The sequence below is a fragment of the Gorilla gorilla genome, chromosome 14 (genome assembly GCF_029281585.2).
Source record: "Gorilla gorilla gorilla isolate KB3781 chromosome 14, NHGRI_mGorGor1-v2.1_pri, whole genome shotgun sequence".
NCBI lineage: Eukaryota > Metazoa > Chordata > Mammalia > Primates > Hominidae > Gorilla > Gorilla gorilla.
Window position 1 is genome coordinate 90,286,558 of NC_073238.2, and position 26,172 is coordinate 90,312,729.

The 26,172-nt window shown below is 34.6% G+C and overlaps 1 protein-coding gene across 4 annotated transcripts in view; it reads left to right on the forward strand.

The window, feature by feature from the left end:
• Positions 1-25,772, forward strand: part of UCHL3 (ubiquitin C-terminal hydrolase L3) — a 57,190-nt gene extending 31,418 nt beyond the window's left edge. For 2 of the 4 annotated variants that reach the window (XM_004054612.4, XM_055360536.2), the window contains 3 exons: positions 13,996-14,071; positions 24,586-24,644; positions 25,557-25,772. In XM_004054612.4, the coding sequence (XP_004054660.1) occupies positions 13,996-14,071; positions 24,586-24,644; positions 25,557-25,640 (219 nt within the window). In that variant the 3' untranslated portion in view covers positions 25,641-25,772. Of the gene's footprint in view, positions 1-9,024; positions 9,397-13,995; positions 14,072-24,585; positions 24,645-25,556 lie in introns of those variants that run through there. The other 2 variants (XM_055360533.2, XM_055360534.2) reach the window with 1 other exon arrangement.
• The last annotated feature ends 400 nt before the right edge of the window (positions 25,773-26,172 follow it).

Genomic DNA, 26,172 nt, shown 5'->3' on the forward strand with positions numbered 1-26,172 from the left:
AAGGCTATTCACAGCTAGTAATTTAAGGCAAATATGTAATAAGTTACAAATAGTCATTCAGAGTTGTGCCGAATACTTTGTTCTTTTTTGCCGTTAACATCTAAGTCAGTTCTTATTCAGTACACTAGATTTTTTTTTTCCTGTTAACCGGAAATCTTACCCATAAACCAGCCACAGTCTTTTGGTAATCATGTTAGGTATATTTTAGAAAACAGTAATTATTTTAACTATCTACCCACTAATGATCCCTTCATGTTCAAGAAATTACATGGTTATAAGGATATTTTTCATAATAATAGTATGTCCATTTAAATGAGAAAATGCTTTGGCTGTAAACCAAAACCCACTTACTTTATTTTAGAATTTTAACATAATTTAGATTTAAGCACTTGGAGTACCCACCAAACTAAACACTTGATTTCTTTTTTTTTTTTTTCTTTGAGACAGGGTCCCATTCTGTTGCTCAGGCTGCAGTGCAGTGGGTCGATCTTGGCTCCCTGCAGCCTTGATCTCCTGGGCTCAAACCATCCTTCCACCTCAGCCTCCCAAGTAGCTGAGACCACGGGCATGTACCATCACACCTGGCTAATTTTTTTTTTTTTTTTTTTTAGTAGGGATGGGGTCTCCCTATGTTACCCAGGCTGGTCTTGAACTCCTGGGCTCAAGTGATCTTTCTGCCCTGGCCTCCCAAAGTATTGGGATTACAGGTGTGAGCCACTAACAAAACACTTGACTTCTTCTTAGGCAGACCCTCTGCTTTGTTAGATTTTTTTTTTTTTTTTTAAGTCTGGATCATTTCTTTTTAGCCTTTACAGCATTTTGAATACGTTGGTTATTTTATTTAAAAGTTTAAAGAGTAATTTATTCATTTTTTGCCGTATAAAAAAGTGCATGCACACTAACTGTGAAGGAAAAGTAATTTGGCCTTTGAGGACGTAGGTGGTGATTGTTGTTGTTTTTTGAACTGGTTTTAAGTTTGACAACCAGAAGGTAGATTTGGATTATATTCAGGAATTCAGATAGAAATAGTAATAGATGTGCCCTTATGAATCAGTCAAATTAGTTGACAGTTGATGGGCGAGTGACCTTGCAATGGAAAACACTGAAATTGGAGCTGGGAGTCATGAGTCTGCCTCTGGCTTTCACACTCACTAGTTATGTGGCTTTGGGCAAGTCAAGTAGGTCCTTGTGCTTCTGAAAAAACCAAAACTGTCGTGCTTATGGTCTGTATTCTCATAGCTCACTTTCTCTGTACACACAGTACAGTGTAAGTGAATGTGTGTGTGTGTGTGTGTTTAAACTCAGAGGGTTTAAATCAGAATTAATGCTTAAAAATCTCATGCAACAATTACTTATTAAATATCTTAGCGTTCTTCCTGAAGAGTAAAACATTTAATCTGCATTTTAAAATTCCTCAGGTTTCTGAAAAGCCTAGTCTAGGTTTTTTTGAACTATAATGAAGAGATGAGTTTATATTTCATGTAAAGTGGTGTATCTACAGTCACATTATACTGTTGCAGTGCCCACACAGTCAGCAGTGAGGGCACAGGTTCACTGTTAATGTCCTGGCAAACATTGGTGTCGTTAATAGTTTTGATGAAATAAATAATTGTTAGTGATTTTGGACTCTTCACCAGAATGAAAAAACTGAGGAAGTGAGTTCTTTACTCAGACTATCTAAAAAGTGAACTCTCTTTAAGACTTTTATGAAAGATTCAAAAATAAACTGTAGACATTTAATCTTTTCCAATTAGTATGGAAGACAATGTGAAAAATTAGCCATCTAGCTCAAGATTCAGCTCACAGTTTAAATTTTCATATTTGAAAGCAGAGCTAAAAATTAGGTTGCTTTAACAATTGCATTAACAGTTAATATTATAAGGATTTAAAAGTTGGTGTATGTATCTTTAATCTTTGTAATTCTAAGAGGAAAGCCTGTGAATTTTACGTTTCCATAATAGCACACTTTATTTCAAAGTCCTTCCATCTCTTGAAATGTTATTGCTTGAAAGTCTTTTTCTGAATTAGATCAACTCTTTGAAATTGAAAATATATATGATGTACACTGTTATGTTTATATTATGAATTATCTCTGGAAATTATGCAGTTGGAGATATTTGTATAGTGTGTTCATTTAGCATGAGGAGGTAAAAATAAGTATGACTAGAGTAAAAATTTAGAATTATTGATTCTAATGTTTTAACATTTTGACATACTTGTTAGAAACAATCTTTAGTATGCTATCATAGGAGCAGTAAGGTAGTAGACAAAAGCTTTGCCTGCCCCCAGGCCTTACAAAGTAGTTTAAAAATAAACACTTAGAATATATTGATATGCTATCCTATTTTGAATGTTGTGAAACATTAGTCACATACAAACACACACACCCACAAGCTTTGACGTATGGGACTCATTTAACAGAGTGTACTTTTAGACTCATTATCCTTTTCTTATTCCTTCCTCTGTTATATAAGTTTTTATTAGAAAACATGATGCTCAAAAAGAAGGCTAAAATTACTAGTGTGATAACATTTGGGGAAAATTATTCTTTGTCTTTAAAATAGAAATAATCATAATATGTACCTTATAGGATTATTGTGAAGATCTGTAGCATCTATAGTTTAGAACATCTGGTAAAAGATAGTAAGCACTTGATATTAGCTATTATGGTTGTTGTTTTATAACATCATTTTGGATACCAATATTATTACTGTTGACTGATGCGTATATAGATACTTGTGTTTACATTTTCACTAAAGCGTAATTGTAGAAAACCAGAAACAAACTAAAGGTGCAGTATTACATTTATGGTATGTCTATTTAAGGAATAATATGTTGCCATGAAAAATGATGTAGAGATATACTTACTGAGATGAATAGAAGCCCAAAATTTATGGGTAATGAAACAAAATAGCTAAAAATTTTAACAAATTGCTTAAGGTCACAAGTAGGCTACCATAAGACTATAAAATCCCTGTAAACAGCCGTGAAGGGAGAGCTCGTATCCACTCTCTGCAGACCTCAATGGGTGCTCATGAGATTAAGTGGGGACAAGATGGGAGAGAATCTTTAAGTGCAGGCCTAGGGGAGGAGAGCAGTTGCTGCTGTGGGAAAGGCATGAAGCCTGGATTCTTCTCTCCTGTAGAACAAAGCCTAAAGACCTTGAGACAGAAAACCTTTCCTGGGGAAGGGAAGAGATAAAACCACCCCTTTTGCGGGAGGGGCAGGTTCTTCTACCACTGGAGGAAAAGACCCCTGAGAAAGTCTTGTCCTTGATATCCAGGGACAGAGGCTGATCTACAACAACAAAGAATGCCTCCACAAGCCCACCATTAGACTAGCAAGCACCAAGAAACAGGTCTCAAATGTGTGGGGATGGGTCAATAATATGGAGAGAGACCTTCTCTGAGGCATAGCCTCTGAGCAAAAGCCTAAAGCTGAGAGTGGAACAAGAGCATTGAAAAAGAAAACATCCTACAACCCAACTTCCACTCTAAGCACGAGGTTATGCCAGATAAATTTTAAACCAATGGTATTCTCAAGGTAATCATAGCAACAATAAAGCCCAAACAGTAAACTCTTGACTAGGTTGGCTTATCCCCATACACTAAGTTGTAGCAGAAGATGAGACACGCCCGTTTTTAGGCATACATATTATTTATCACAGTCTCTATACTCCTAGAGAAGGTGTCTGGCTTTTAACCAAAAGCATTCAGCAGAGCTAGACTCATATATGATCTAGATGTCAAACTATCGGACAGGGAATTTAAAATAATTAAAGGCTCAAGTGGAAAAGATGGAAAACATGTTCTATCACATGGGTAATATCAGCAGAATTGGAAACTATTAACATAAGAAAGAATCAAATGGAAATGCCAGTAATGAAAAATACAGTACTAGAGATGAAGAATGCCATTAACAGATTCACCAGTAGACTCAACAAAGTTGAGAAAAGAATTGGTGAATGTGAAGATAAATCACTGGAAATTACCCAAACTTACCCACAAAGGGGAAAAAAGTAGTGGAAAAGAGGGGGAAAAAACCACACAAAACAAACAGTGCATCCAACAGCTGTGGGACAATTTCAAGTGATGTAATATGTGAAAATGGAATCCCAGAAGGAGAAGAGAGATGGAAAGATATGATGGGGGTGGGAGTGAGTGAGGGGTGGGGTCTTGAGACAAAAAGTATTTGAAGGGTAATGGCCAACTATTTTCCAAAAATAATTACAGACATCAAACCACAGCTTCAGGAATCTCAGAGACACTAGGTAGGATGAATACCCTTATCCTCCAAAAAACAATCACACACATATATACCTACTGAGATACATTAAAATTCAAAGATAAATGGAAAATGTTGCTGAAGAACAAAGATAAATGGAAAATGTTCAAGGCAGCCACATGAAAAAGACAGAGTAGATACTAAGAATTCATAAGAATTACAGCAGACTCCTTACTAGAGGTTATGTAAGCCAGAACACATAGAATGATATTTTTAGAAAGCTAAGAGTTCAGTGGAACAAATTATCTTTTAAAAATAAAAACTTTGAGACAGACAAAAACTGAGAGAGCTCATACCAGCTTACTTACACTACAAGAAATGTAAAGGAATTTCATTATGCTGAAACAGTACAATGCCAGACAGAAACTTGGAGCTATACAAAGATTTAGGAAGCATTGAAAATGGAACAAATGAAGGTAAATATAAAATAAATTTTATTCTTGTTTTACATTTCAGTAAAAGATGATTAGGATTACTAAATCAAAGATAGCAACTATGTACTATAAATTTATAGCACATATAAAAATAAAATAAGACAATAGCACAAAGGGAGGGAGGGAGAAATTGGGATAATACTGTTGTGAGGTTCTTATACTACATATGTAGTGGTGTAATACTGTTTGAAGGTACTCCGTAACTAAAGATATATCTTGTAAATCCTCGGGCAATTACTGAAAAGCTTAAAAAGTATAAACAAGAAGCCCACAGTACAGATAAAATAGAATAATAAAAATAATGCAAAAAGCAGAAAAGTAACAGAGCAGTTGGAAAAAATAAAGAACTGACAATGTAGATTTAAATCCAGCCATATAAAACATCACATGAAGTTAATGAAATGTCAGTATAAAGATTCAAATGTCTATAAACCCTCAAACTGAAAGAAAGATCAGTTTAGTAAAAAAGCAAGAGACAATTATATGCTGTTTACAAGAAAGTCATTTTAAAAAACGTAAGAAGATAACAATCAAAAGGATGGGAAAAGATGAACTATACAAACACTAATTAAAAGAAAGCTGGAGTAGTTATATTGACATGAAGTTAAGTAGACTTCAGAGCAAGGAATATTCCCAGTGATGAAGAAGGACATTACATAAGGATAAAGAGGTTATCTCACCAAGAAGACATAGCATACACGTAACAGAAAGTATGTGTATGCAGCTAACAATTAGAGCCTCTAAATGTATGAGGCAAACACTGTTAGAACTGAAAAGAGAAATAGACAAATTCACAATTATAGTTGGAGATGTCAACACTCAGAATCAATAAAACAAATAGATACAGAACGTTACTAAAAAATTGAAGATTTGAACAACATTGTCAAACAACTTGACCCTTTTGATATTTGTGGAACACTTCAGAAATTTGGAATACAACAGTTGAATATACAGTCTTCTCAAGTGCACATGGGATAGTTACCAGGATAGACCATATTCTGGATTAAAAAATCAACCTTAAATTTTTTTAAAAAATTTAATTTATACAAAGAATGTTTTCTATTCATAGTGGAGTTAAACTACAAATCAACAATAGAAAAATATCTGGAAAATCCCCCAAATATTTAGATATTAAATAGTACACTTCTAAATAACTCATGGATCAAAGAGGAATCACAAGAGAAATTAGAAAATATTTTGAATTGATTGAAAAGAAATATACCAAAATTGACAGGATACAGCTAATGCAGGGGTTGGAGAGAAATCTATAGCATTAAATGCTTATAGTAGAAAAAAACAAACAGAGGTTAGAGGGAAACTATAGTATTACATGCTTATAGTAGAAAAGGGAAATGGCTTCAAGTCAGAGATCTAAGTTTTTACCTTAAGGTAGCGAAAAAAAAAAAAAAGAGCAAATTAAATCCAAAATGCATAAAAGGTAGAAATAACAAAGGTAAAAGCAGAAGTCAATGAAATTCATTACTGTAGTAGAGGTCCTAGCCAATATAGTAGGGCAAGTAAAGGAAATAAAGGGAATATTGTTTAAAAAGGAAGAAGTAAAGCAGTCTGTAATCACAGAGAGCATGACTTTTTAAATAGAAAATGATTTATCAAAAAATGGAGAAGGGCTTGATGTTTAAAATATAAAAGATAAAGACTGTTAGAAATGTTCCAGGTTAAAAGATACTAAGGAGACATGATGAATAAATTTAATATCTGTGCTTAGATTAGATCCTGGGGGAAATGCTATAAATTACACAACTAGATAACTGGCAAAATTAAAATATGGGAGATTAGGAGAAAGTATTATATCAATATAAAATTTTGAGGGTGATAACTGCACTGATATTAATGTAAGATAATTCCCTTAGTCCTAGGAAATACTGAAGAATTTAGGATTAAAGGGCCATGATGTATGTAACTTATCTTCAAATGATTCAGGAAAAAAAGTTATGTAGAAAAAGGAAAAGAGTATAAGTGCAGATGATAAAGCAAATGGAGGTAAAATGTCATAGTCAAATCTGGGTGTTTCCTGTATTATGCTTGTTTTTGTAACTCTGTAAATTTGAAATTATTTTTTTAAAAACAAGTTTTCAAAAAGGTTCTTCAAAAATGACAAAAGAAGAGGGCCATCATACCTGAAGTTGGAAATCACATTTCTCACAGGTGTGTTTGGAGTAAGCAACCTTAAGGGATGAGGTAATGTCTTTGCCTCTGGAACAAAGAGCCTGTTTGCTTACTGCTTGCTGTAAACCAGTGGTTTCCCCCAGCTCAGTGTTCCTCTCTTGTAACACAGCTTATTCTTTTGCAACCATCCACCCTAGCTCTGTCTGTTGCTCTCATGTGAATTAGCACAAATGTATTGATGATCATGCTCCTTGCTGTGCAAAAGGTAATAATTTTTTTTTTCTCTGACCCAGGCGTCTCATGCCTTTTGCCAATACCCATGAAAAAGTAAGAGGCTAACTTATTAAATTGAAAGAATAAACTCAAATTTCAGATCTGACAGATTACTCTTCTAAACATGTCTTCCTTGTTTCTATTTCTGTTCTTTTCTCACACTGAATTCTTTGCCAAGAATATTTTCCCATTTCACCCATCCCAACTTTATGTATTCTTTCAGTATACAATGCTGGTTTAGTAATATTTCCCTCTCTAGATTCTTAGAAATTTTTTTATCCACTATTTATTAGTCACCTCTCCTTCTATCTCTTCCTTTACATCATTTCTTTCCCCCTTTTATTCATTGCCTCTTTCTTCTTCCCCTATTCTTTCCTTCTCTTTCCTGTTATTTGAACATAACCAGATTGAATGTGACAAATTTCTTATTAAACTATATCTGTGAGAGAAGACATTATCATATACACTTTTGTTCCCATATAGAATCAAGTATAGGATTCATTTATGTATTTTTGATTGACTGATTCTTATTATGAGCAGCTAAAATGTTCAAACATATCTTTTAACCCCGCATCAAAATGATAGCTTTTTTTAAAGGTTAGTATATTGTATATTTAGATTGAAGGTACTAAGTAGGATTAGAGAATTTTCACAGTTGACAAGAGTTTTAAAAATCATTCAGAAAGTAAAACTCATTTTCCTTAAGAGAAATCTATTATGGTTGTTACGGTTAGCAAAATCTATTATCACCAAGCAAGGATTTATATTACCATTCTTTTTATTTCTTCTCACTATGATTGTAGTGATTGTAATTTTGTCATACTGCCTCAAATTTTTTATTTTATATACTGGTGTTCTTAATCCAATGTGACAATTATGAAGTCATTTGGATTACTACTATTATGTTATCATACCCTTGTATACTTTGTAGAAAACTTTTGGCTAAATTTGCCTTTTGTGGTACAATAGTGTTGGAAAAGGTGTTCCCAAAATACCTAACCTTGTCAGAATTATTTCTCTCCTTAACAGTATGTGTCCCATGTTAGCATTAACATATTTTTCTTGGTCACTTTGGGTTTACACCACAGTGATTAAGATCATTGGACTCTAGAACTTGATTTCCTGGGTCTGAATCCCAGTTCTGTTACCTACTGGCAATGTGACCTTGGTTATGTTACTTAACCCATTTGTGCTCTGATTCCTCATTTGCATAACAGGAATAGTTGTGCCTGTGGGTTACTGGAAGGTTAAATGAACCTATATATGTCAAGTCCTTAAAAAGCACCTGGCATAAAAAAACATGCGTATTTTATTTAATGATACTGTTTCCTAAAAGATAGCTAAGAGGCCATGATATTTTCCATGTAACCTGTCAGCCTAAGTAGGAGGATAGTTTATTCAGATCGTCAGCTTTGGAGGAATTAATTTCACTCTTGTTTATATTTTAAAGTTGGCTTTTTTTTTCTTCTTGGAGCTTATTCCTTTTAAGGAATTCTTTTTTACCAATGCCTATCACCACACAGTTTTCTTCTACCCGTTATTCTTTGTGCATTTTATATGCATTACATGATTTTTGTGTGTGTTACTTTTTAAAAACATTTTGATGTAATAATTTTAGTGGCTTTTACGCATTAATTTCCATGAGTCTGTGCTATGCAAATGAGGATATGTGAATATTTTCAATGTACACATATAGAACTATGGCATATAACCTGATATTTGGTTATATATTTCCACTTTACCTGCTTTTAACCAATATTCATACATGATCCTTTGCTAGATAGATTATGGTTATTAAAAATAGTAGACCATATGAATTACAAGCATGACCATACGTTGCTTTTAAGAATAAATGATCACCCAGTAACGTGGTCTAAGTAAAATATTCTCTTTTTTAATTATGTAGTCCTCCTCGCCATCCTCATCACAGCCTCATTCTAGCCACTGCAGAACGAAGGCCTCATCATTGTGTCACCATGCATCCCTGCCCTGGGTCAAACGTAACCATGTAGGCCCTGCAAAGGCTACCAGTCCATCTCTCCGTCTTCGTCGCTGGCGACCCTTCTTACGTCTACCATCTTTGGGTCTCCATTCTGTTGTAAGTTTAGTCAATCTTCCGTCTCTTCTTCCAGTGACAAGGGCTGTCTTTTTTTTTTTTTTTCTTAACTTCAGTCTTCAGAGTGCTTTTCTCTTGGTTCACTCAACCATTAGCTTTTTCTCCCCCAATAAGATTGCAAGCATATCTCTATGCTTTGCATTCTAGCTTGACTTTTGCCAGTGCCTCAGAACATCCATCTTTCCACTCCATATCCTGCCAGCATAACGGCACCTGCCTTTTGATGAGCACTGATCCACATTCATGATAATGTTTAAGTCTGGTTAATTGTTAAAGTGAATATGTGTTCTGTTACCCTTCAGCTTTCTGAATTCATTTAGTTGACTCAGGTCAACAAATGCTGTGTACCTTCTGAGTTCTTTGCCATCTATTACTTTATTATTATTATTTTTTATGTTTCTGAGCATGACTTTAGTCTCTTGCCATGCTCTGGGGTTACTTTACTTACTCTATTCTCAATCTAAATCCTTCGTGGTGTAGGGTGTTTCATCTAAGCTATTATTTTATTCCCTGAGGTGGCTCAGGTACTTGGTTTAATCTTGATCTGATCTTTCCTGCCTATTCAGTTTCTAAAGATCTTTTCCAAGTAGGAAATGAAGATTTTCTCCTTGTGTATTGATGTAGGCTTCCCACAAATTTATGATTTCTCTTTTATATGCTAATGATATCTGCAAACTATTAAAAATACATTTTTCTTATAATCTTGCTAATTATCTTAAATATTGAGACTGATGATGCAATTCTAGTAATTATCATAATTGAGATACACTACAGAATTAAGCAACTACAGCTCTTGTCTTTCTGATGTTTTGGACTATTAAAGGCAATGACTGTGGTTTGGCAGAGCCTCCCTAGAAATGGAGTATCTTAAAGCTTTGGTGTGTGCCATACATTTATAAGAAATTTGACATTTCTATAAATCATGATGGCTTTTGAAGCCAGAGGAGGAAGTCTGATTACATGTACATTTAATGCTTAAGGACAATTAAAAGTCAATGGCAAGCATTCTTTCCTTCCCCTTATTTACCCTTCTAGTGTTATACTCAAACTGTGAAGTGGTATCTTTCCTTAAATATTTGCTTCCACCAAATATCAGTATGGTCATCAAATACTTTTCCATTTCTGCTGAGTATCAACAAACTCACATATCTTTCTATTTCATTATCCTCATTGGGTCACGACATTCTTCATTTTTATTCGTTCATCCATTTGATATTTGTTGCTTCTCTACTGTGCCATATGCCATTTGACACAGTGAGAGATACAAGGTGAATTAAATGACCAGGGTAGAATCCTAAAGGTGTAAATTCTGACATGAGCACAATTGATCCAGTTCTAATGTGAATTATTTCTTTTCTACTTAAAAATGTTCCAAATATAAATGAACATATAAAATTTGGCATTTCCTGTTTTATATGCTTTTATATAATGTTGATCTTGGCTCCATATTAGTTCCATTGCCTTATAGCTTTAAATATTTTTGTAGCATAGTAGTAAAGAACATGGATTCTAGAAGCACACTGCTTGGGTTTGAATCCAGATTCTACCACTTACTAGCTATATGACCTACAGCATGTTACTTAATGCTTTTGTGCCTCAGTTTTCTCAAGAGTAAGATGGGTATAATTATATTACGTACCTTATTGGGTTTATACAGGTTGAGTATCTCTTATCCAAAATGCTTGGGATAAGAAGTGTTTTGGATTTTGGTTGGATTATTTATATTAGACTTACCTGGTTGAGTATCTCAAGCCAGAACATTTAAAATCCACAATGCTGCAATTAGCATTTCCTTTGAACATCCTGTTGGTGCTCAAAAAAGTTGGAGGTTTTGGAGCATTTCAGATTTCAGATTTTTGGATTTGGGATGCTCAACCAGTATGATGATTAATTATTTGATACATATAAAACATTTAGAACAGTGCCTGGTGGTATATATTAAGTGCTATACAATTATACATTAAATTTAGTGTATATTTTAATGTGACATTTATATTTAGTATTTAATTTATATCTAATTGGTTTGTTATCACTTTTTAATTCTTTGAGTTAACTAAGAAGTGTTGCATTCTAAATTAGGGGTATATATATCAAAACTAATTGATTGGAAGTCAATGGTACTATTTATACTAAAAGAGTAGGATCCTTGTCAGTAGATAGAGACATACAAGAATAGTCATACTATATCTATGAAGTGTCAATATCAGGCAGCAACTTCAAAGCCAAAATGGTGGTTGGATGTAAAGTGGAATTTTAATTTTTCCTTCGTATATATATATATATATATATATATATATATATATATATATATATGAAGGAAAAAAAGATCCCATCTATAGCCTTTTTTTTTTTTTTTTTGCCCTTTGCGTAGTTATTTCTTGGTCATTTTTTGAAACAAGACTTGCTGAAATTTGCTTTTTGTTTATTTTTCTTGTTTTTAGTGGAATAACTTTTAAGCAATTAAATAATTACAGATTTTTAGACTCTGAGACTAATTGAAGCTGACTGAAGGAAAAGGCTTATCACAGGTTCTGAGGTTTTGTGGAAGGCTTAGAAGTTTTGAGCTTTGCTTATCTTTTATAATAGTTTGAAGGCTTTTCATACCCTTTTTAGAATTTTGTATTTTTAGTATGCACTTTTAGATTAAAGGTGCAATGATGCACAATTTTGAGTCACTACATTTGGTAATTGCTTACATTTGCGATAATGTAATATTGTTATTGGAGTAATACATAAGGTTTATATAACACTTAACAGTTTACAAAGTACTTTCATGCAGCTCATTTAAACCTCGAGGTGGATAAGAAACCCAAGGCTTACAGGGATTGGGTCCATATTCAGTTCTCTGACTCCAGTTGTACTACTTTTACCTCTAGCATGGTTGTATTTACTGGCACAATATGAAAAATAGAAGCTATAAGATGTGTAATTCTTAAGAAGAGATGGTGTTAAGGTAACTAATAATTTATGAAAGCATAAAGTTTAAAAGATTTAGAGTATTTCATATCCTGTTGGAAAATTGTCTTAAAATGAGTAAAAGCAAGACTCTTTCCTAGGTGAATGAATAATTCATTATAGCCTTTTTTATTGTAGAATTAAAGTTACAGTTTATATAATTGCCTAGGTTTAGCCTTAAAAAATTGGATTCTCTTCTGATTATTGATAAATGGAGATATTAGACTGAGTGGCCAGTAATATTTTTTGATTCTCTGACCAGGAAAGTAAGGGAACTCATTATCACTGTCTTCACATATTTAAAGAAATATGTTCGGGAGGGATTAGACTTTTTCCTAAGATGATGGAAAATACAAGGAGACATATTTAGCCTCAGTATGAGGGAAAATTCTAACAAAACTGTCTAACAGTGGAATGGACTGCCTCAAAACCTAGCGGAGGAGCCTCTGGCATTAGAGGGGCTACCACAGGATGGAGAAGTGCAGTACTGGAGCAACAATAAAACTAGATAACTCTGATTGCTAACACCTGTGGAATTCTGTAGTTCTAGAGTGAAGCTAGAAGAACTGGCTTGCCACATCAGTTTATGTTGAATTTCTTCCGTTCATAATTTGAGGGAAATAACCTCTGAAGAATAATGTGAGATTAGGTGAAACACTATATATAAATGTTTTAGAAACATTCTGTATATCCAAGATAGTAATGTTTATTCTGTACCTTTCAATATCTGCATCAGAAAACTTCATATTACAACTACTTGAAAATATATAGTTACTTGATGAAAAGAATATAATTTTTTATTTAAGATACTATGTGTTACTGAAAGGATATTAAGTAATCTGAGATATAATTTGATTTATGCCATTTGAAAACTTTTCCTTTAAAATGTATGCTCTATTTGCATTTTTAACAGTGATTGTATTTCATTTCAAACCATTTAGATTTGATGTATAGCTAACTCATATTAATATTAGCTGTATAGTTACTACATATCATAGAAAGTGCCAGTTAATCAATGTATCAACTTGCATATGTTATTTGAATGCCTTAGAAATGTAGATATTGCTCATGCAAATTGATTGGTAAGCTAAAGAAATGTAGATCTAGTCTTAATTTCAAATTGTTTGTTAAGCATCAAAGCAAGAGAAAAATCATAGGCTACTGTGAATTGTACTTTAATTTGTTCTTATCTTTTTTCCCTTCCTTTTAATCGCCTGGGCTATTTTCCTGCATGTATTCATTTTTAAACTTTTAAAATCCAGAGTGGGTTAAAATGCTTATTTTACTCAAAGACTGTTTACACTGCACTGTTAAAACATCAGATTATCAAGTTCAAGTCTTTAAGGGAACATCTCTTTTGACATCTTAAAATTTAACTCGAAAAGAGTTTCTTTAAGCTGTTAGGTGTAAAAATATTTTAACTTTCTTATTTCAAATTTTAAAAACTCAATACATATCAGTTCATGTATTTATTTCATTCAGTAAGTATGCATTGTGCGTATACTGTATACCAGGCATTGTGCTAAGTGCTGAGGCTTCTAAGGTGAACACAATTTTTGGTCTTTAGATAGTTGAGATTAAGAAAGTTGTGCTTTTAGTCACTGTTTTCTTTGCCGATAACTGAGCACATTGTCACAAACACAGGCATGGTCACTCTTTGTCCATTATACCAAACATTAAGCCTTGAATTATATTGGATAAATGTTCTCTTATATAATTTGATGTTATTTGTATGTGTTTATGTATACATGACTGATTTGTTTGACTACTAATGTATATAATACCTATTTTTCCCTCCTATTCCAGGCACCAAGTATAGATGAGAAAGTAGATCTTCATTTTATTGCATTAGTTCATGTAGATGGGCATCTCTATGAATTAGGTAAGAACTATTTTAATTTGTCCTGGGGAGAGAAATGGTAAATGGGAAAGTCTCTACTTATGATAAACAGGACTAATGATATTTATTGTGTTTACTTAAATTAACTGATTGCCTATAAAATTGATTTGACATAGTGACAGTTTTCCTTTTAAGACAGTTTACTAGAAAAATGTTATTTTATGTTTAAGCAACTTATAATTCAAAAATGTTTGCATACCATCTTCGCATTTTAGCAAAGCAAGAAAGTAAAAACCATTACAGGGAACTGCTTCAAATCTCTCTGGCAATCATTACAAAAGTATTGAGTGGGTTATCATCAATATCTGGCTGTACAACCTTTAGTTTTAAAAGATAGTGTAATATTTGGGAGGCTGAGGCAGGCGGATAACCTGAGCTCAGGAGTTCAAGATCAGCCTGACCAACAGGGAGAAACCCTATCTCTACTAAAAATGCAAAATTAGCCCAGCGTGGTGGCACATGCCTGTAATCCCAGCTACTTGGGAGGCTGAGGCAGGAGAATCGCTTGAACACAGGAGGTGGAGGTTTCAGTGAGCCGAGATTGTGCCATTGTACTCCAGCCGGGGAAACAAGAGTGAAACTCCATCTCAAAAAAAAAAAAAAAAAAAGAGCGTAATAGTTGTAATGATTAGGCTGAGTGTCACTAGTTTTCAGGGTTTTGTAGTGTTCCTGTGATTTTTTAAGGACTTTACAGGAGCCTTTGTTTTCTTCAGGCATATGTCAGAGTACCCATGATTAGTTACTTGGTATTTTGGCTTATACCTGTACTTTTTTTTTTTAAGTTTACCTTTCAGTGGACTATTTCATGGCATGTTGGAGGAGATCACATAATTTACTCAGACAGAATAAACTTCTTGTAATTTTTTCATAATTGGTATACAATACTTATTATGACTTCTTCTTATTCTTTTCCATAAGACCTTCTCGAGTTTTAAAAAAGCCAAATAAACAACAAAAAAGAGAAGTTCTTTTCAGTAATTCTAGATACCGTGAGTTTTGGTTCTATTACCTCTCATTTGCTGTCTATATATTACCTTGTCACATTAATTTTAAGTTGTATAAAGATAGAAGATTTTGAAAGAACACAGATTGTGACTGTAAATGTGATCCATAAAATTTAGGTGGATTTTGTGTTTGGAATATTAGCAACAGATCGCATACTTTATTAAAAAGAAATGGCCCTATCAAAGGGGACAAGGAAAAGAAAGAACATAGTATTTATAAAAATGTGCAACCCTGAGCGTTGTCTACAATACTAGAGTGATTTGAGGAGTAATAAAACTTAAATGAGAAGAAGTCATTATTTTGGTAGTATATAATGGACCTCCAGGACAGTTTGGAAGATGTGCCTTGCTAATTCAGTCTACAAAATCTGCAGAGATAAAGTATAACAGTGATTGGGGACTTCAGATGTCTGGGTGGTTGCTGGAAGCAGATTTTCTACTCTGAATTGTGAATAGTAATTAATAACTAGTGGAAGAGGAAATAAAGAGTGCTGGGACTTAACACATTCTGTTAACTTCAAGAAAGTAGATTTGGCCAGAGCAAACATATGTAGGATTCATAACCAGAGACTATAAATCTGATTGTGACTTTCAGAATGAGAGACTTACAGAGCAAACAAAACATCTAAAATATATTTAAACTAAAAGAAAACCTCTCTAATGATCTCAATGGGAAGGAAAGAGTTGTCTTAAAAAAAACTCGGTTTTACTGGTTAGATAGCTGTCTTGGCTCAGAGGCTAAAAGGGCAGTTAGAAGGAAGGACATATATCAAGGGTAAGCTATATATGAAGAATGATGCTCTTTTGGAGCATGCCAAAATCAACACAAAAGGATTTTAAAATTGGTTTGAAGTAAGAACTTCATAAAACAAAGGCAGAACTACTGAGGTCTTGTTTGGTTTAGATATTCTTTATCAAGAAGAATGATCTGAGGGAAAATTAGAAGCCTATTGGAAACTAGATTTTTTAAATGAGTTTAAATAATTTCAGAGTGGTAAAGAATAGCCATAATCTTTGAGATGTCAGAGCAATAATAGGTACAGTACAAAGATGGGCAGTTGCTGATTCATTGCAAAGGAAACTGGCAGTAACTCTGATGCAGATCTAATAAATTCAAAAGGAATGTTGAGCAAGAAGAGTATTGAGTTAGTGAGTAGAAAACAGTGATTAAGAGATTAGCACTGGGCACAGTGGTGTGTTCCTGTAGTCCCACTTTCTGTAGTGGGAAGCTGAAGCACGATTGCCTGCGCCCAGGAGTTTGAGGCTACAGTGTGCTGTGATTGCACCTGTGAACAGCCACTACACTTCTGCCTGGGTGACATGGCAAGACATCATCTCTTAAAAAAAAAAAAAGAAAAGAAGACACTATATAACTTTTAAGAAAGAAGTCATTTCAAAGTATAATTTGCTCTCTGTGGGTTCTTGCGTTGGTAGATTCAACCAACTGTGGATTGAAAATATTAGAAAATAAATACCAATACAACAATAAAAAACAAATTTTGAAAACAACATAACTATTTACGTAGCATTTATATTGTATTATGTATGATAAGTAATCTAGAGATGATTTAAAGTATTTGGAATTGTGTAGGTTATATGCAAATACTATACCATTTAGGTAGAGTATGTCAAGGGGCTTGAACATCTCAAAATTTTGGTATGAAATGGGGCTGGTGTCCTGGAACCAGTCCTCCACAGATATGGAGAGATGACTGTAACTTTGTTTTTAAAAATAAGGCTGTATGACTGTAGACATTGTGCAAGTTAATTTCTATAGGATATCTATATTTAACAGAGAATGGTGGTAGTCTTTAATGTATTAATTCCCTACTCTAATAAATTGTAAGGTTAACCAATGAAAAGGACTGAGTTATTTCTCTTTTGTTATCACCCCTCCCTTTTCCTTGGGGCCTCATATAGTTTCTGGCATATGTAAAGGGGAAGAAGTACATATTTTAAAATAGATAAAACGACTCCTTGTGGATACAGAGTAGAGCATTGGGATTTAGAGGTGGATTTGGAACTGACTGAACAATCAGATTAAAAAACCATTAACTAATAAATTATTGTCTACCTGAAGTAACAGGAATACTTTGAAACAGTTTTAGAAATTTTATTTTGAAATAACTTGTTTGTAGAAGTTACAGAAATAGTATACAGAGCTCCCATACATCCTCCCACAGATTACCCAGATTCAATTCGTATTTCTGAACCATTTGAAAATAAGTTGAAGACATGATGCCCCATTATCTTTAAAACTTCTGTGTGTATTTTCTCAAAACAAGTGGATACTCTCCTACATAACTATAGTATGAATATCAAAATCAGGAAATTATTATAACATTGATCCAGTATTATCTGATCCACAGACCCCATTACAGTTTTCCTGATTATCACAATAATGTCCTCTATTCAGGAGCCAATCCAGAATTATGTGTTGAATTTGTCATGTTTCTTTGTCTCCTTTAATCTGGAACAGTACCTCAGAATGCTTTCTTGTCTTTCATGACTGTAACATTTATTTTAAGAGTATAGGGCAGTTACTTTGAGATTATCCTCCAATTTAGGCTGTCTGATTTATCCTCATGATTTATGCATTTTTGGCAGGAATAACTACAGAAATAATGCTGCGTTATTCTTAGTGCATCATATCGAGAGGCACATGATGTCAATTTGCCCCATTACTGGTGATGTTTAGTGACTTTTAGGTAGTTTCTTCACAATAAAGTTAAGAAGTATGTCATGCAGTTGCTCATCAAGCTTTTATCCTCCAGATTTTGCATCCATTGATTATTCTTGACTGGATTATCATTATGACTATTGCCAAATGGCAATTAAAAAAAAATTCCCCCAACATTAGAAGCTTTCCTTTTTCTCTCATTTATTCATTTATAATCAGAATGGACTCATGGATTCCTACTTTACTTAAATGATTATAATCCATGATATCATGTATTTTTATGCTCAAATTACTGCAGACTTGGCCTTTGAAAGGAACCCCTTCAAACTGCAGCCTTGATGTCCTGGGTTCAAGCAATCCCCTTGCCACAGCCTCCTGAGTAGCTGGGACTGTAGGCCTGTGCCACCATGCCTGGCTATTTTTTTTTCTTGTAAATTGGGGTCTAGCTATGTTGCCCAGGCTGGTCTTGAACTCCTGGGCTCAAGTGATCCTCCTGCTTTAGCCTTCCAAAGTGCTGGGATTACAGGCATGAGGCACTGCACACAGGCCATAGTCTTAATTTTTTTTTTTAATTATACTTTAAGTTTTAGGGTACATGTGCACATTGTGCCGGTTAGTTACATATGTATACATGTGCCATGCTGGTGCGCTGCACCCACTAACTCGTCATCTAGCATTAGGTATATCTCCCAATGCTATCCCTCCCCCATCCTCCCACCCCACCACAGTCCCCAGAGTGTGATATTCCCCTTCCTGTGTCCATGTGATCTCATTGTTCAATTCCCACCTATGAGTGAGAATATGCGGTGTTTGGCCAAAAAACACATGAAAAAATGCTCATCATCACTGGCCATCAGAGAAATGCAAATCAAAACCACAATGAGATACCATCTCACACCAGTTAGAATGGCAATCATTAAAAAGTCAGGAAACAACAGGTGCTGGAGAGGATGTGGAGAAATAGGAACACTTTTACACTGTTGGTGGGACTGTAAACTAGTTCAACCATTGTGGAAGTCAGTGTGGCGATTCCTCAGGGATCTAGAATTAGAAATACCATTTGACCCAGCCATCCCATTACTGGGTATATACCCAAAGGACTATAAATCATGCTGCTATAAAGACACATGCACATACATGTTTATTGCGGCATTATTCACAATAGCAAAGACTTGGAACCAACCCAAATGTCCAACAATGATAGACTGGATTAAGAAAATGTGGCACATATACACCATGGAATACTATGCAGCCATAAAAAATGATGAATTCATGTCCTTTGTAGGGATATGGATGAAATTGGAAATCATCATTCTCAGTAAACTATCGCAAGAACATAGTTTTAATTTTTAAGAGTTCTTCTGTTCTCTGAGTTTGCATAGCATTTGAAAATATGGCATTCTGTTCTTTCATGTATGTAGAATTTCCTCATTTTAAGGATAGTAATAATACAGGAATACCTCATTTGACTGTACTTTACATATATTTCATTTTTTACAAATTGAAGGTTTATGGCAATCTTGCTTTGAGCAAGCTTATTGGCACCATTTTTTCCAACAGCATATGCTCACTTTGTGTTTCTGTGTCACGCTTTGGTAATTCTCCCAACATTTAAAACGTTTTATTATTATATCTGTTATGTTATCTGTGATCAGTGATCTTTGATATTACTACCATAATTGTTTTGGGATGCCACAAACTATACCCATATACGCTGGCAAACTTAATTGATTTCATGTATGTGTTCGACTGCTCCATTAACCAGCCATTTCCCCATCTGTTTTCCTCTCTTTGAACTTCTCTATTCCCTGAGACACAATAATATTGAAATGAGGCCAGATAATAACCCTACAAAGGCCTCTAAGCATTCAAGTTACACATCTCTCACTTTAAGTCAAAAACTAGAAATGATTAAGCTTGGTGAGGAAGGCATATTGAAAGCCAGGATGGTCTGATAGCTAGGCCTCTTGTACAAAACAATAAGCCAAGTTGTGAATGCAAAGGAAAAGTTCTTGAAGGAAATTGAAAGTGCTACTCCAGTGAACACATGAATGACGAGAAAGCAAAACAGCATTATTGCTGATATGGAGAAAGTTTGAGTGGTCTGGATAGAAGATCAAACTAGCTACAACATTTTCTTAAGCCTAATCTGGAGCAAGGCCATACCTCTTTTCAGTTCTGTTAAGGCTGAGAGAGGTGAGGAAGCTACAGAAGAAAAGTCTGAAGCTAGCAGTCGGTTCATGAGGTTTAAGGAAAGAAGTCATCTCCATAACATAAAAGTGCATGGTGAAGCAGCATGTGCTGATGGAGAAGCTGCAAGTTATCCAGAAGATCAAGCTCAGATCTTCCGTGAAGGTGGCTACGTAAACAACAGATTTTCCACGTAGATGACTAGCCTTCTCTTGGGAAGAAGATGCCATCTAGGACTTCTGTAGCTAGAGAGATGTCAACACCTGCCTTCAAAGCTTCAAAGGACAGGCTGATTGTCTTGTTAATGCAGATGGTGACTTTCAGTTGAAGCCAATGATCATTTGATATTCAGAAAATTTTAGGGTCCTTAAGAATGATGCTAAATCTTCTCTGCCTATGCTCTATAAATGGAACAACAGAGCCGGGATGGTAGTATATCTATTTATAGCCTGGATTACTGAATATCTTAAGCCCTCTGTTGAGACGTACTGCTCAGAAAAAGATTCCTTTGAAAATATTACTGCTAATTGACAATGCACCTGGTAATCCAAGAAGTCCGATATAGATATATTTACAAAGAGATTAATATTTTCATTTCTGCTAACACAGCATCCATTCTGCAGCCCATGGATCAAGGAATCATTTAGACTTTCATTTCTTGTTATTTAAGAAATACAGTTTGCGAGACTATAGCTGCCACAGTGATTCCTTTGATGGATCTGAGAATAGTAAATTGAAAACTTCCTGGAAAGGATTCACCATTCTAGATGCCCTTAAGAACATTCATGATTTATGGGAAGAGCTCAAAATATCAACATTAACAGGAGTTTGGAATAAGTTGGTTCCAATCCTCATGGATGACTTTGAGGGGTTTAAGACTTCATTGGAGGAAGTAACTGCAGATATTGTAAAAATAGCAAGAAAACTAGAATTAGAAGGGGAGCCTGAAGATGTGACTGAACTGCTGCAATCTCATGATAAAACTTGAACAAGTAAGGAGTTGCTTCTTAAAGATGAGCAAATAAACTGATTTCTTGAGATGGAATCTACTCCTAATAAAGAAGTCATGAACAGTGTTAAAATGACCACAGACCATAAAGGATTTAGAAGATTACATAAATGTAGTTGATAAAGCAGCAGCAGAATTTGAGAGGATTGACAACATTTTTGGAAGAAGTTCTCCTGTGGGTAAAATGCTGTCAAACAGCATCACATGCTACAGAGAAATCTTTCATAAAAGAAAGAGTCAAATGTGGCAAACTTCATTATTGTCTTATTTTAGGAAATTTCCACAGCCACCCCAACCTTCAGCAACCGCCGTCCTGATCAGTCAGGAGATATCAACATCAAAGCAAGCCCCTCCATCAGCAAAAAGATGGCAACTTGCTGAAGGCTGAGATGATCATTAGCATTTTTAGGAATAAAGTATTTTTTAATTAAGGTATGTACATTGTTTTCTTAGACATAATGCTAATGTATACCTAATAGACTACAGAGTAATATAAACATAACTTTTATATGCACTAGCAAACAAAAAAGTTTGTGACTCATTTTATTGTGATACTTGCTTCATTGTGGTATTCTGGAAGCTAACCCACAGTATCTCTCAGGCATGCCTGTACATTTTTTAGAAGTTTTAATTTCTGTATGGTCTCTCTTTTTTAAGCCTGTACATTTTTAAAAAGTTTTTATTTCTGTGGCTGGGTGTGGTAGCTCATGCCTGTAATCCCAGCACTTTGGGAGGCCGAGGTGGGTGGATCACAAGGTCAGGAGATCGAGACCATCCTGGCTAACATGGTGAAACCCCATCTCTAGTAAAAATACAAAAAATTAGCTGGGTGTGGTGGTGGGTGCCTGTAGTCCCAGCTACTCGGGAGGCTGAGGCAGGAGAATGGCGTGAACCCGGGAGGCAGAGCTTGCAGCGAGCTGAGATCGCGCCACTGTACTCCAGCCTGGGCGACAGAGCGAGACTCTGTCTCAAAAAAAAAACAAAAACAAAAACAAAACAAAAACCAGTAAAACAGTTTTTATTTCTGTATAGTCTCTGTTTTTTAAGCTCCATCATTCATGTCGTTGGCCATTGTTGGGTATTTGACAGTAGCTGATACTCAGTTACCTGCACCAAAAAGCATCTTGTGTGATGTTTGTCATGTCGCTTGTCTCTTGTACAACTCTGTTGTCACCTTTCTCTGGGGGCTTGTGATCACACTATGCGAAAAACAAGTTGAATGAATTGGTTAGTTACTACCAAAAAGTCAGGCCACTATTGTCTTCCCCATCCAGCCTGGAAGTGGCACAGCCCATTTGGACTGAGGTTTTTAGGTTACGTGACCCATGTACAAGGTGCAGCTTTTTCCTGCCTCTTTTAGAAGGGGCCTGTAAGTGTGACAGTCTGTGAGCCTCGTGGATTCTTCTGCAGCGTATGCATTTACTGAAATTACACCCAAAGTTGTTGGCAAGTGACAGTTTTGTGGTAGTGGTGTTTGGAACAACAGCAAATTTTACATTTTATTGTTTTGGCAAAATTTTTCTGTGAAGGACCAAGTAGTAAATATTTTAGGTTTTGTGGGCTACATACTGTCTTTTAAAAACATAAAAACCAGTCTTAGCTTAAAGGAGGCATTAAAAATACACTGAGGGCTGGATTTGGCCCATGGATTAGAATAACAGTAAAAATCATAATTAATCTTTGTTCTATACTGCTATTATAAAAATAGACTGTACAGTTTTGACATTTCAGGATCAGTTGTTTAACAATCTTAGTCTATAATAATTGAAATTAATTATATGTTACTTTAAACAGCTGCATTCGAAGGAAGATTGCTCACTGCCATTTTTTGTTTTTATTTTATTATGTTATTATTTTTTTTTTTAGAGACAGAATCTCACTTTGTCACCCAGGCTGGAGTGCAGTGGCACGATCATAGCTTGCCGCATCCTTGAACTCCTGGGCTCAAGTGATCCTCCTGCCTCAGCCTCCCAAACAGCTGGGACTACAGACTTGTGCCACTATACCTGGCTAATTTATTAATTCTTTGTAAAGGTGGGGTCTCACTGTATTGCCCAGGCTGGTGTTGAACTCCTGGCCTCAAGCAATCTTCTTAAATTACAGGCGTGAGCCACCACACCCAGCCATAACTGAGTTTATTAGCTCTTTAGTCTCATGAATGACACACACATAGAAGTGATGGAAACCAGGAAATTCATATATTAAGCCAGGTGCTGTTGCATGTGCCTGCAGTCCCAGCTACTTGGGAAGCTGAAGCAGGAGGATTGCTTGAACGCAGGAGGTCAAGTTCAGCCTGGGGAATATAAGTGAGGCCCTGTCTCTAAATTAAGTAGAAGAAAGAAAAATACAAAAGGAAAAAATATATATTAATTTATAATTTGGTTAGGGAGGGAACAGCCTACATTGTTTACTTATACTTTTGCCTTTATGTAAACATTAAAAAATAATACAAAATGGGGTGGCACATAATGAATGTGATAGTCATATAAACATAGAATAGTCTATTGAAGAATAAGCATTTGCCACAAAAGGATATTTTAAGAAGACATTTTATGATATATTATTGAGAAATATACATTACAATTTAGAAAGATAGTATAAGTTCATAGAAATATGGATAATTAAGTGTTCATGTGTAATATAGTTACAGGAAAATGTTTCCTAAAAGTTCTTAGAAACTTTAGGAATTATGTCCCAGGCATTGTAATTTAGGGATAAGTTTCTTTAGGATTTTGAATATTTATCTCAATGTTAGTCCAAAAATAGGAATCACAAATTCTGATGATATAATTTATAGAAATTAATATTACTTTTTATGGAGATGAATTTATGTGTTGATTTTCATTTATTTTTTAAAAAAATCTAACAACCAAGTCTATTACTAGATGCATATTCAGAAATTTTTGTTATAGTTAGAAACCATGGAATCGTAGAAGGGGCTGTGTTTTATGGATTGAACTTAATGAAGAGCCACTTACAAGACATCTGAGATTATGGATTTGGATATATAATTGTCAGTTGACTTTGGGTTAGCATGAGTTTAAATAATTCTGGACTTCTTAAAAAACTTAAAAAAGTTTATTTAAGTTGATTGTGAATTTGGTTATTTTGGTGGTCAGTAAAATAACCCTGGGTTATTTGGATTATTCCTCTATATTACTGCATTGGTAGTACACAGTTAATAGTAGTATTGTATAAGCCATGACAGTGTGGCTCCCTTTCATTGTTTTAAACATGTCTGTCTTACTTGAGATCTTCCTATTTAAAGTGAAAAAAGAAATTTTTTTAATTTCCAGGGATAAAAGCTGGGGTGATAATTTTTAAAAAACTGACAATAATTTTGCGTATTATTTTCAGGAAACGAAAGCCAGCGTTGTAATAAATTCTGTTCATGAAGATAATTTAGGCTTTCAAATATGGAAGCAAAGTTCTAACTAATAACCTTTAATAAAAAATATTCATGGTAGCACATTAAAACATTTGTTTTAGGATATATTATTTAAAATGGCTTTTAACTTTTCTTGCCTCACTGGGGGAAGAGGAAAATGGAAAGTGAAAGTACATTATCCTGTAAAAACAGCTAAGCATTCAATTGTTTGTCTGTTTTCCACAGATGGGCGGAAACCATTTCCAATTAACCATGGTGAAACTAGTGATGAAACTTTATTAGAGGTAACAGTAACACTTGTTGGCCCATCTTCATCAATATTTTGTCATCTTTAAAACATCTCTAAAGGTCACTTGCATAACATTTTCTTTGTATTTGGATACTTCTTTATCCTTGTTCTCTCTAGAAAATCCAAAAAGAAAATTTATATTAGTGCTAAAAATCTACAACAAATAAAGAGGTTTTCACAGCTCTATGAACAAATGTAAAATTTGAAAAGGCAAGAATAGTATTGAAAGACTTGCTCATTATATCCCAGATTTCATCAAATCCAGGATACCATTAATTGTATCTTGATCCTGATTTTAGAGATTTTAAAACATGAATAAATTGTGTGGCTTAGAATCGATGAAACGTGATTTTTAGGTGAAAAGTTTCTTAATAGCATTTTAAGAACACTTACGGCCAGGCGTAGTGGCTCACAGCTATAATCCCATCACTTTGGGAGGCCGAGGCGGGTGGATCACCTGAGGTCAGGAGTTCGAGACCAGCCTGACCAATATGGTGAAACCCCATCTCTACTAAAAATATAGAAATTAGCTGGGCGTGGTGGTATGTGACTGTAGTCCCAGCTACTAGGGAGGCTGAGATAGGAGAATTGCTTGAACCCGGAAGGCAGAGGTTGCAGTGGGCCGAGATTGCACCACTGCACTCCAGCCTGGGTGACAGAGCAAGACTCTGTCTCAAAAAACAAACAAACAAACAAACAAACAAACAAAAACTTACTGTATCTTATACTTTTGTACAAAGCAAATTAGGGCACCCATGTTCACTTTTCTGGTGTTCTTTATTTCTCATTTGGAAAAGGAAGTTTGCAGTGTAAAATTAGTATGAATTAGAAAAATATGAAATGTTTATCATTTGTAAGTAAAACACTTTTACACTGAAAAATCATACTTTTTTTTTTTCCTCCATAGGATGCCATAGAAGTTTGCAAGAAGTTTATGGAGCGTGACCCTGATGAACTAAGATTTAATGCGATTGCTCTTTCTGCAGCATAGCTTGTCAATAATGGAAACACCAAAAACTGTATTATTTGCAACTAAATTTTCTCTGCCATACACTAACTCAAAAATTTTGATATTTTCATTAACTTGATGATTAAACTTTATGTGAGTTAAACTTTGCCTTAACCTGTGTTTTATGTTATTTTTGCTCCAGGTTAAAGGTGCAATGCCTTCCTCCTCTTTTCTTGTGAAGGATTTATCTTGTTTGAAAACTAGCAATAGCTTTCTTATTCTTTTTAGATTTTACAGGAAATTTTGTATTGGGATACTAGGCACAATTTCCATCTGCATAACATGAATATATATTATCTATGTTAACATGTTTATTTAGAAAACATTTGTGAAGCGTCTACATGTAACGAGATGGATGCCATTCTGGGTTCAGAAGTTAAAGCATAGAACGCTGTTGAAAAATGTGATAGTCATGGAGCTTATGTTATTGTGAGAAGAGATAAATAACAAACACATCAAGATAAATACCAATGATAGATGCTGTGTGGAGAATTAAAATAGGATTTGTGTTAGG